The 12,118-nt window shown below is 38.5% G+C and overlaps 1 protein-coding gene across 2 annotated transcripts in view; it reads left to right on the top strand.

Moving 5' to 3' along the window:
- Positions 1-12,118, top strand: part of LOC120529689 (nuclear receptor-binding protein 2-like) — a 297,685-nt gene that overhangs the window by 275,673 nt on the left and 9,894 nt on the right. For both annotated transcript variants that reach the window (XM_039753735.1, XM_039753734.1), the window contains 4 exons: positions 195-245; positions 5,928-6,063; positions 9,986-10,039; positions 10,135-10,198. In XM_039753735.1, the coding sequence (XP_039609669.1) occupies positions 195-245; positions 5,928-6,063; positions 9,986-10,039; positions 10,135-10,198 (305 nt within the window). The remainder of the gene's footprint in view (positions 1-194; positions 246-5,927; positions 6,064-9,985; positions 10,040-10,134; positions 10,199-12,118) is intronic.

The raw sequence follows: 12,118 nt of genomic DNA, 5'->3' as shown, positions 1-12,118 counted from the left end.
TTAAAAGATTAGGTATAATTGCTGATGTCTTCTAGTCAACACTATTCTCTATTCTATGTTGCCTTAATCTGTGAACACATCAAAAAAAGTCTTGTTTTAATGCTCGTCTACTGTAAGCTATATGGCTTTTAGGTGTATCAAAACTGAACTCTGTGCTTGCCTGCATGACACACTTTTGCTCCTTCTTTTTTCAGGTATTCCAATGTCTCTCCTTTGGAACTAGACAAGTTTTTGGAAGATGTGAAGTAAGTGGCATAGCTGGAAGGAATTTAGCCATCGCTGTCATACTCATCACCAATAAGTTCATCTTTGCTTTACTATACATACTGTAGTGCTTTTAGCTTATATTTCGATAGGGAATTTGTGTTATGGCCTCATATGAAATTTTATTATTATTGTTATCCGCAAGCTCAATTGAACAGATCCAAATCAGATGTTATAGTTTGCACAAGAAACTAAAATTCATTTAGGTATGGTTAAGGAAAATTAGTACAGAGACTTCATTGTAAAGCCTATGGGTGAGATCATACATTAAGTTTCAATCTGAGTTACCAGTGTTAGAGGTGGTCTTTATAGTTCGGCACATGCCAACCTCTGGGAGGTCAGCACTTATACACCTCAGGTCAGGTGAAATGCCAATACAAGGTTTTACAAGAGTTACTCTTTGTCTACACTTCCCTCATTTGAAGAGGTAAGTTTGTTTACAAGGCTACATGGTGTATATTGTAAGCAAAGGCAGCAAAATACGTAAATACCCAATAGAATGCAAGTTTAGAAATGAGTTACATACAGATCATTGAGGGACAATACAGTAGGACTGAGCGATCCTGCTTACTCAAGAAGCACACAAAGACTGTGCAGACCTAACATTTGCTAAAGTCTCATATACTCTTTCACAAGTTTAAGGTTTACATTTACATTTTTTGCCTGAATTTGATTGTTAGTATGAAAGAAACTTCAAGATCAGTGCCTACTTCTAGACCAAAAGTCTGACTAGGAAAAGAATTTGTCCTACCTCAGAATAGGACATCAAAAGTAGATGTGAAGCATCCTTCACCCACTCCCAACAAGGAACTGGAGGTCACGTTTGAGAATGAATGATGTCATGATTTTATGATACCACAAAATGCCATTCATGAAGGTGTTTTGTAGCTTCCTTGGAAATCATAAACATGTTTTGCAGTTTTCTGATAATTTCTGATAGTAATGCTAATAATTTTAAGATTAATAAAATAATAAATTCAAATCTCATGAAATACTCGAATCATGCGTTGAACTGGACTATTCTCAACAATATCTTGAATAATACAGTAACAAGCACAGAGATGGAAACACCGAGATACACACTCCGAATGACAGTAAAGCCTGATAACAGGCATGTTTATTTAATTGATGTATTTTCAGAAGAATCACCTTTTCCGCTGATATGGCCATGGGAAGCGCCTCATAAAATAGCAGTTAGTAGATGAAATACCCAGCGTTACCCGGGAGGAAAATAAAGTTTTGTTTTTTTTTAATTGTTTGAGAAAAATATAATTAAAAAAGCACAACTTCAAAAATAAAAATAAATTAACAATAAACCTGAGTTCACTTCCCGGGTCCTCCCTACATGGAGTTTGCATGTTTGTCTGTGTGGGTTTTCTGTGGTGGGCTGGCGCCCTGCCCGGGGTTTGTTTCCTGCCTTGCGCCCTGTGTTGGGTGGGATTGGCTCCAGCAGACCCCCATGACCCTGTAGTTAGGATATAGCGGGTTGGATAATGGATGGATAGATAGATAAAGACTCACTAATGTGCTTGTCTTGTGTTGTTGTATGTATGTTATCATCCAGTTGACATTCAGAACTGGCCAACTGTATGTAATTTGAAAAGCAACAGAGGGCGCGGTGGGGCTCAAAAATTAAGAATGCTGGCAGTCACGTCCAGTTTGCCCTTGTGTTTTTTTTAATTGTTTGAAAAAAACATAATTAAAAAAACAGAACGTTAAAAATAAAAATAAATTAAGAAACAGTCACTAATGTCCTTGTCTTGCGGTCTTGTATATATGTTATCATCTAGTTGACGCTCGGAACCGGCCAACTCTATTTAATTTGAAAAGCAACAGGGGTGTGGTGCTGCTCAAAAATAAAGAATGCTGGCAGTTGCCTGGTATATACTTACTGTGTAAGCGCACAGGATCCTAGAAAGTATTGAAATCATCAGAACTACTCTGGGCATCTCTTTGCTAGAAGGATTCATGTTGCCGAAGTGCTCGTATCGTTTGTGCATTAGCAGCTAAGCTAAGCTTTCTTAGGAGGTTTCCTTTTGCCAATGTGCTGGCCTCGCTTACGTATCCTCGGAGCTGGAGCCCTCACCCCGACTCTTCATCTCACTTCCGGGCCGGGCAGACACACACACATGCACTTCCACACGTAGAACTCCATTTAATTTCAAAAGCAACAGGGGCACCTCAAACATTAAGAATGCTGGCAGTCTCCTCCAGTTCGCCCTCTGGTGGTCATTCCGAGTGTCAACTGGATGATAACATGCATACAAGACTGCGAGATCACCCCCACCCTACCCAGAAGGGGGTGGGTTACGGCTGATTTCACCCTACAGTATTTTTAGTTGACCAATGAGGAACATGTGTACCAAGTTTCATGAAAATCGCTCAAGCCGTTCGGACGTGATACTGGAACATACTGCACATACACACATTGACTTATATATATATAGATTCTGAAACCAGCCATGATTATTTCTGCCCTGTTATTGAAGCCATAGTCACTCTTCCTGTTTTCCCATTCATCTTCCAGAGTTGCATGATGCGTCTGTCTCTGTCTCTCTCTCCATGATCCCCTTAATTTTCTGCGAGTCTCTGTTTATCTAGTGCCCTAGGCGTCTGCATCTACGTTCTTGAACCCTCGTAAAGTGTAACACTAATATTACAGAGATTTGTGGAATGCAAAGCTCAGCATACCTCTTCTGGCTCATACGGTGCAGTTTGCATCCATGGCCACCTGTGTGTTAATACTGTGATATATCACTTGCAATTCACATGTGCGTACTCATCCACACTTGGGGCAGTGATCTTTATGTGTGTGCCGTTAATCACACCAATAACTACTGGAAAGCCAGCAGTTTCAATGAAGGCAGCTTGCTTTAATAATTTCTCACGTCGAGTAGAGAGGAAATGTATAAATCTGTGTGTCACCTCACTCGTTGTAAAAGAGTTCAAAGTTTGGTGCAAAATTCAAGAAATGTTTGGATGTAACAGACTTAAATTATCGTTGACAGAGCGCTGCTTTTTCCCTGTGGCCAAAAAATGTAACATTACCACCACTTTCATTTCAGCTGACAGCACATGCCTTCTTTGAGTAGATGAAATGATCATGTGATATACCAGATTTCTTACGAATGTTATTCCATCTCTGTCAAACCAATACCTGTTTCAGTCTTTCCTGGGATGTGCAAGCTGATCTCTGCCTGAGTGCAATTTTCTGGCAGCACCTAGCGAGTTAGGGCAACTGCCGAGTAATCCTAAATCCTGGTGAAGTTAGGAGTAGTTTTCTAAATTAAGAAAACTGATAAAATGCTTTTACTTCCACTCTTCCACGTAGGACCAAATTTGTGTCACTCTGAGATTTTTGAGCCAGTTAGGACATTTTCGTACATAGAGATGCTTTATATCTATTGGGCAGTGAATGAAGTAAGGCTCATGAAAAACCTGGAGCTGGATTTTCTGGGAGGCTTTGAAGGAATAAGAAAACCAGAATGGAGAATTCCAGGGAATGGCCACAGAAAACCTAGAAGGTTTTTGTAGTCAAAAGAAGGAGTAGTAAAAGCAGATATGTTTTTAAATAGGGATTGGAAGATGAAACGTAAGTCTGAAGTGACTAAAAGCTTATAATCAAAAGTAAGTCCTATCTTTTACCAAAGCCCAATTTTAAACCAAAAGGCTTAGCTGAGATAACTGAATTGTGAAGTCTGTATTCAAAATACGCATAAAGCAAATCACGCCACACAAAGAATTTTTACATGTTCTTAGGTAATCAGGAGGTACACGACCCTTGACCATTACACTGTCTATTCAGTGAGATAACGGATTGTGGCCTCTGGTTGTCCTGTGTAGTAACAAACAAAATAGTGTCACGATTAGATATTAAAAAATCAGATTCAGCACATGTCAAAACCCTTACAGCAAAAGTGAAATTCTAATTAATCAGAGTGAAAATGTAAAGGTAAACCAAATTAGAACAAGAGCATGTCATGTAGCATCGCATTTAAAGCACTAAGCACTGATGATCTAATTGCTCATGAAAATACAAATCTTAATTCTTCTGATGACTTGGAAACATACATTTATATGAACTGAAATATGGATGCTGAAAAAAAAGCAATGTGGGGGTTCATCTATCTATCTATTATATAGTGCCTTTCCTATCTATCTATCTATCTATCTATCTATCTATCTATATATCTATCTATCTATCTATTACATAGTGCCATTTATCTATCTATCTATCTATCTATCTATCTATCTATCTATCTATCTATCTATTATATAGTGCCTTTCATATCTATCTATCTATCTATCTATCTATCTATCTATCTATCTATCTATCTATCTATCTATTATATAGTGCCTTTCCTATCTATCTATCTATCTATCTATCTATCTATCTATCTATCTATCTATCTGTTATATAGTGCCTTTCCTATCTATCTATCTATCTATCTATCTATCTATCTATCTATCTGTTATATAGTGCCTTTCCTATCTATCTATCTATCTATCTATCTACTCAGATGTCTTCACTTTCTGCACATTTTATTGTGTTGTACATTTAATTTTAAATGGATAAATTTTCCATTTTTGACCATCAATATACATTCAATTACCCATAATGACAAAGTGAAAGCATGTTTTCAGAAAGGCTTTCAAATTTATCAAATATCAAAAACTAAAATCTCTCATTCATGTAAACATTCAGACCCTTTGCTGTGGCATTCCAGGTTTGCTCAAGTGCATCCTGTTTGCTTTTATTCTTCTTACGATGTGTCTAGTACGTGATTAGAGTCAGCTTATGGAAAATTGAATTGATTGGACATTGTTTAGAAAGGCGCACACCTGTGTATAGAAGGTCCAACAATTCACATTGCAAGTCAGGACAAAGACCAAGTCATGAAGTCCAAGAAGTCTTTATAGACCACCATCATAGAATTGTGGTGATGCATCAATCTGAGTAAGGGTATAAGACCATTTCCAAAGCTTTGAGTGTTCTTGGAAGGATAGTGGCCTCAAAAAGTATGAAATGGAAAATGTTTAGAACCACCAGAACTCTTTCCATAGTTGACCACCAGCCAAAGATTAACTGGCAAGAAGGGTCTTTACCAGGGAGTTCACAACGAACCCAATGGTCACTCTAACTGAGTTTCAGAACTCCTCAGCTAAGAAGGGAGAACCTGTCAGAAGGACAACCATCTCAGCAGCATTCCATAAGTCAGGCATTTGTGATAGAGTGGCTAGACAGAAGTCACTCTTGAGTTAACGACATATGATAATTGAAAAGATGCTCAGTACATGAGGAAAAAGATTATTTTGTCTGATAAGACAAACATTGAATTTACTGGGCAGAACTCCAAGCACTATGTCTGGCAAAGCCCAGGGACTGCTCATCACCTGTCTAATACCATCCCTACAGTGAAGTGTGGTGGTGTCAGCATCATGCTATATGGTTGCTTCTTAGTGACATGGACAGAGAGACTGGTCAGAACTGAGGGAACTATGAATACATCCTAATGCAAAGAGGTCCTTGGAATTAAAAAAAAAAAACTGCTCAAGAGTGTTTCTGCACTGTTAGTATTTCTGAAGTTATTATCTTTGCAGAGTTTTACATTTTTCCACTTGTGTAAACAGAGCCACACTTATTTCTTTATTCTCTTACAAAGGAACGGAATATATCCCCTGATGAACTTTGCTTCCCCTCGGCCGCACCCTATCCCTCGTGCTCTCTCACTTTCTCAAGAGCACATGGAAACTGTGAAGACGCCCACTCCTGAACCACAGGAGATGGAAACCAGAAAGGTATTGTTCTTCTTTTAGATAAGAGCCAGCTAACTATGAAAGAAAAGTGTTATGTTATCTGCACAAATAGCCTTAGATGCTGATGTCAAAGGTCTATCTTTAAAATGGCACTTGAGCAGTGTGGGAAAGTGTGTTCCTTACTTTGTCATTTACAAAAGACATTTAGGTGTACTTGCCTTCTTTTGTTATGTCTGGAAGTTTCAATCATTCCCCAAAGAGTATTTTCTTGGTTAATTACAATACAAAATATCCCTTTATGTAAGCATCTATCTATCCATCTTTGAACGAGCTTAAAAGAATACTCCGCCCAAAAATGACAAGTGTTACTCTATGTGGGTTGTAATGATGAACATGAAAATATCTTAATCTCCTGTTTTCATGGAGAACGGAGATAGCAGACTTTCTGATAGAATAGGCATCTATGAGAACCTGAACCATAAGAAACAATATAAAAACGTCTATGGAAAAAATCTGACTTTGCTTGTGTGACATAATCCACACATCAGATTATCCAGTCATTTTCTCACAACGGGCAAAATGCGTGCATTTTTGGAAATATATTGTTAAATGAATACTTCTGGAAAATCGGAACAGTCCACTCCAGATCACTGAGAACTTGACTCTCCGCATCATTTATTGGTCACTAGTCCTGACTTCAATTCAAAAGCTTGTCCATGTGTAAATTCATTTCCTCTACATTTACTATTCTGATTTTCTGGAATTAGTTGTCTCTATTTGTATGAAGTGATAAGACGTCCATCCGTCTGACTTCTGTGCTCTTGCCTGGGTGTAGTGTCATCTGGTGTTCACAAGAAGGCGAGAATGCCCAGTGAACAAATGCGTAAGATAATAAATCGTGTGGTGTACATTCGTGGACCCACACTTTACACTTTTCATAATACAGCTGGAATGTCCGATGAAGAAAGGCAACAAGAAGCACAAAGAAAGAGGGATGTAAGGGCTGGCATATTCGATGAACAGGGGTTTGTAAAGTACGTGACGCAATCGAAACAGATGGACTTAGAATTGTACCTTTAAGCCCATTTTAATAAATGAGTGTTTCACTGTGCTAGTTTAACAATATTTTAGAAAAAAATGCATGTGTTTTGCAAAATTGCTAGCATACAACTGGATGACTTGATATGTGGATTAATTGACACCAGTAACGTGAGATTTTTTCATGAACGTGTTTGCTATTGTCCAGTGTTAGTCTCCATAAACACCCTTTCTATCAAAACGTTTATCTCTGTTCTCATGAAAACCTCATTTTTGGTTGAGGTATTCCTTTCATCCAAATTAGGACTACCTGCCTTTCCAAGCAGCATCAGCCATAACGCAGGAACGAAACTTGGATAGGGTGCCCATGTGTCACAGATACTGTATATTTATACGTATACAGTACAGCCCACTCACTCATACCAGGCTTTCATTAACTTTTTAATGATGCTGATGATATCAATAAATTGAATTTCATAAAGGTGGATACATAAAATATAATTTACATCCTAAATTATCTGATATATAATGTATGGCTAGTATGTGGACACCGTTCCAAAATGGAGTTTAGGTGTTTTAGCTGTACCCACTGCACAAAATCAAACACACGCCCATGCAGTCTTCTTTGGCAGTACAACACATCATACTGAAGAGCTCAATAACTTTAAACAAACCACTGGCATAGGGTGCCACCTTTGCCTCAGGTTAGTACATGAAATTTCTTCTGTGCAAGCTGTGCCCTGGTCAAGTGGAAGTGCCATTGCGGTGAAGTGGAAGTGTCAAAGGGCAATAAGAGCTCAGCAACAGAATGGTGGACCACGTGAACTCACAGATCCCCTGTTGCATCACTCACAGTTGCATCGGGAAGCAACACCAGCAGTAGAACTGTGTGTAAAGAGCTTTATGAAATGGGTTTCCATGCCTGAGCAACTGCAAAAAAGCCTAAAATGACAATGCACTACGCCAGGTGCCAGTTGGAGTGGTGTTAAGTGTGCCGCCATTGGAATCTGGAGCAGTGTAAACATGTTCTCTGTAGTAGTGAATCATCTTTCAATCTCTGGAACTCTGATGGATGAATCTGAGTTTGGGGGATTCCAGGAGAACGCCACCTTTGGGACAGCATAGTGCCTACTGTAAAGTTTGGTGGAGGATGAATAGCAGTCTGCAGTTGATTGTCAGAGTTTGGGCTCATCCTCTTGATTCAAGTGAAGGGTACTATTAGGCTGCAGTATACAATGACTATTTAGACAACTGTGTGCTTCCAGCTGTGTAACACCAGCACACAAAGACAGGTCCATAGCGATATGGAGGAGCTCGAGTGGCCTGTACAGGGCCCTGATCTCAACCCCAAAGAACACCTGTGGGATGAATTGCAATGCCAACTGTGAGCCAGGTCTTCTCATCCAACATCAGTACCTGACCTCACAAATGCTCTTTTGGCTGAATGGACACAATTTCCCAAAGACACACTCCCCAGAAGGGTGCAGGCTGTTATAGCTCCCAAGCTGTGGGCAACTAAATGTTAATGACTTCAGTTTTGGAATGGGATGGTAAACAACATCATATAGATGAACAGGTGTCCACAAGCCTCTGGCCATATTGTGTAACAGCATATAATAATACTATGTTTTATTTTTTTACTCTAGAATGAATGTTCACCTACACCAAGTACGCATATGTATCATTTGTATGAACATTATAGGCATACAATGTCACACTGTGAGATGGATTTAAAATTAGTGAGTTCAGAAATTAAGATGAATGTATGGATATATCTATTTGAAAGGAATACCTTCATTTTTAGGTCATACATTTCAGATTCATTCGTTCATTCACCAAAGTGATAAAGTGACGCTTTGTCAGCAAGTGGGCCTCAGCAACCTTCGTTGTTGCTTTAACTGTACCAGAGCAGAAAAAGGAACGTGAAAGACAAAGTATTGTAAATATGAAGGGATTTCAAGACAGCTCAAGAAATAAATGCAGCATATCCAATTAATTTTCAAAATGTATTGTGAAGTTTGTTGAAGTGTTTCACAATTCAGAATATGTGTGCCTGATACCTTAGTAATAAAAGTGGTATTGCTTATTCTGAGGGAAAGGTGAATGAGATAGAAGATGTCCGTCCATCTCTCCATAAATACCTGGTCATCCAGGGTAACAGAGGGCCAGAACACAAGGCAGGACCCATAATGGGGCATAGTGCCTGTCCATCACAGGGCACACACACACACATCCACCCTCATACCTAACACCCATGACTTTGGGAGGTGGGTAGAAAAACTAAGTACTCAGAATAACAAGGCATGGGGTGGATGCGCACACTTCACTCCCGCAGCAACTGGGCTGCAGTTCAAACTGAGACCCCTGGAGCTGTGAGAAGCCAGCACTAACAAACCAATACACCACCCAAATGGACGATGCAGACTCTAAAATCTAAAGATAGAGAAATTTGCTATATTTATATATTTGTTTTTATTTATCTGGTGAGATGGAGTTAATTAACAATGTCAGCATTCCTCACTTGCCATGTCTCCTGTGTATCACTTTATTGACGGCCTAAAAGGTTGTCAGCTTTTCAAATACACAAGCTGTAGCTGACAGGTCTGGAATGGACTCAGATATTCCTTTAGTTGGTCAATTTGGGATTTCTTGCACTGTCTCTTAGCCATAGTACTAGTGAAATTCATGGCGTAATACAACGTTGACACGTAAAGGTTTATTGTCTACATAAGCACAATAAAAGATATTTGATTTTTGCTGTGAGCTGAATGTTCTTCAGTTTCTTAACACTATATAGTATGCTTTAGGACTTCATTTTTAAATATTGTGAGCGGCATTTTGAAACAGTGTATCAATAGTATAATTAGTAGTCCAGCCTTTTGCCGGGCAGTCTGCTTCATTACATACTGTCTGTCTTGTATTCCAGGTGGTCCAGATGCATTGTAACCTGGAATCCAATGAAGAAGGGACTAAGATGCATGTGGGCATTGTCTCTTTTACTTCTCATAATTCTGTATATGGATAGGTGGTGGTAACATTTCCAAAACTGACCTGAATATTCATTTTTCTCTGTAGCTGACGCTGTTCTTGAAAATGGAAGACAAGCTGCACAGGCAATTAAGCTGTGATATCTTTCCTGGTAAGTAATTCATTTCATTCGCTACCAGTCTTATCACCCCCCAGCACCTTCCGCCAATGTCCTTAAAGCCCCACTCCTGACGATTGGTCACCTACCTGCCATGCGGCTTCTCTTTATATACAGATACCTCAAAGTAAGATTGAGTGAATTTTGAAGCCTACCCAAAATCCTTTGAGGACACATCTCTGTTAAATAATATCTTATAGGAATGTTCTTTTTTAACATTTTACTTACCCCATGTGGTTTATAATAATGGGTACAAAAAATGTTTAATCTCATGTTTTCAAAGAGAACAGATAATAAACTTTTTGATTAGAATATTTGCCCATGGTGACCAACAGTGGACCAAAGCAAACAATATAAAAAGTCCATGAAAGAAATGTCACGTTAATTGTGTTGCGTAACCCACATGTCAAGTCTTCTAGTCTACTCACAACAGGCAAAACACATATATTTTTTATTGTTACAATATTTTTAAACTAGCTCTGCTTTACATCTAAGATGGGTTATCAATGTAGACCTCAGCATTAACGTTTGCAGTGCACTATGTTTTATAAGAATCAGAATCAGAAAACTTAATTTATCCCAAGGGAAATTACTTATGACACTTGGTATGGGATTTGTAAAAACAGTGTTAATGTTTGTGATGAACCATCTGTTGGAATGACAAATGCAATGCATTTTATTAGTAAAAATAGTTGTGATGCGCCATCTTTTGGAATGACGGAAACGTAGCATCCGGACAGACACACTGACACTTATCTTTTTATTAATGTGGATAAATACTTCTGGAACATCAGGGCAGTGCACGCTGAAGAAACTCGAGCGTTTGAATTGAAGACTCACTTCTGCTTCCCCTATACTAGTCTCAATTCCAAAACTCATTCCAGTGTAAACATGCATCCTCTGTGCGCACTGCTCTGATATTTTTTATATCTGATGTTTTTATTTAGCAACCTTTTTAACAAAAAATGCCGTTTTGTGCATATGACAGAATGACTTGACACGAGTAGCATAAGATTTTTTCATGGATGTTTTTATATCATTTGCTGTGGTCCAGTGTTGTTCTCCATAGATGGCCATTCTATCAAAAAGTTTGTTTTTTCCGTTCTCTGTGAAAACATGAAATTAGTTTTTTATTTCTTTGAAAATTACCCACATTTTTTTAATGTTATTTACCCCATGTAGTTTGTAGTGATGGCTATGAAAAAAATTTAATCTCATGTTTTTATATAAAATGGGGAGAAAAAAGTTTATTATGTGATAGAAGGCAATATTAGCTAGTGCTGTACAGTGGCAAATGATGTGGAAAATGTTCATGGAATACAAGAAGAAAAACAAAACTCAGTTACTTATGCTGCATAATCCACATGTCCGTTATCTAGTTGTATGCTCAAAACATGCAAAAAATGCATTTTTTAAATTATTGTTAAAAAATTTGGCTCTGGAATTCTGGAATCATCAGCACATAACCTGGGAACCTAAAGCCTCTTGGGAAGGACCTTTTGAAGACCCAGCCCCCACCACCCCAAACCTCATTCATTGGTCAAGAGTCCTGTCTTCAATTCAAAAAGTGCGGCAACAGCAAGGCATCCAAAAACATGGATGTAAAGTGCAGGAAACAGAGGGCAGTCAGTGCAGCACTACTGTATAATCGGGAGGAATAAGCAAAAGAGCAGTTTCCCTTTGAATACAGTTTTGCAAAATTGAAGCTACAATTCATTTTACATGCGATTTTGCAAGTACAAGAGTCACTTAAAAGAGGGTTTTTGTTTTTTTAGTTTGTAAAGGCATTTCTGGGGGTAGAAAGAAACAAACATTACTTCTTAAGGGTTTATCAATTTCATACTCCCCTTCTGGACCCCTGCAAGTTTATCAGACAGGGTTCCAGATGAAAAATAAATGTGGAAACAGTGATTT

The sequence above is a fragment of the Polypterus senegalus genome, chromosome 5 (genome assembly GCF_016835505.1).
Source record: "Polypterus senegalus isolate Bchr_013 chromosome 5, ASM1683550v1, whole genome shotgun sequence".
Taxonomy (NCBI): domain Eukaryota; kingdom Metazoa; phylum Chordata; class Cladistia; order Polypteriformes; family Polypteridae; genus Polypterus; species Polypterus senegalus.
Note: the sequence above shows the minus strand (reverse complement) of the source record. Positions and strands in the feature narration are given on the sequence as shown.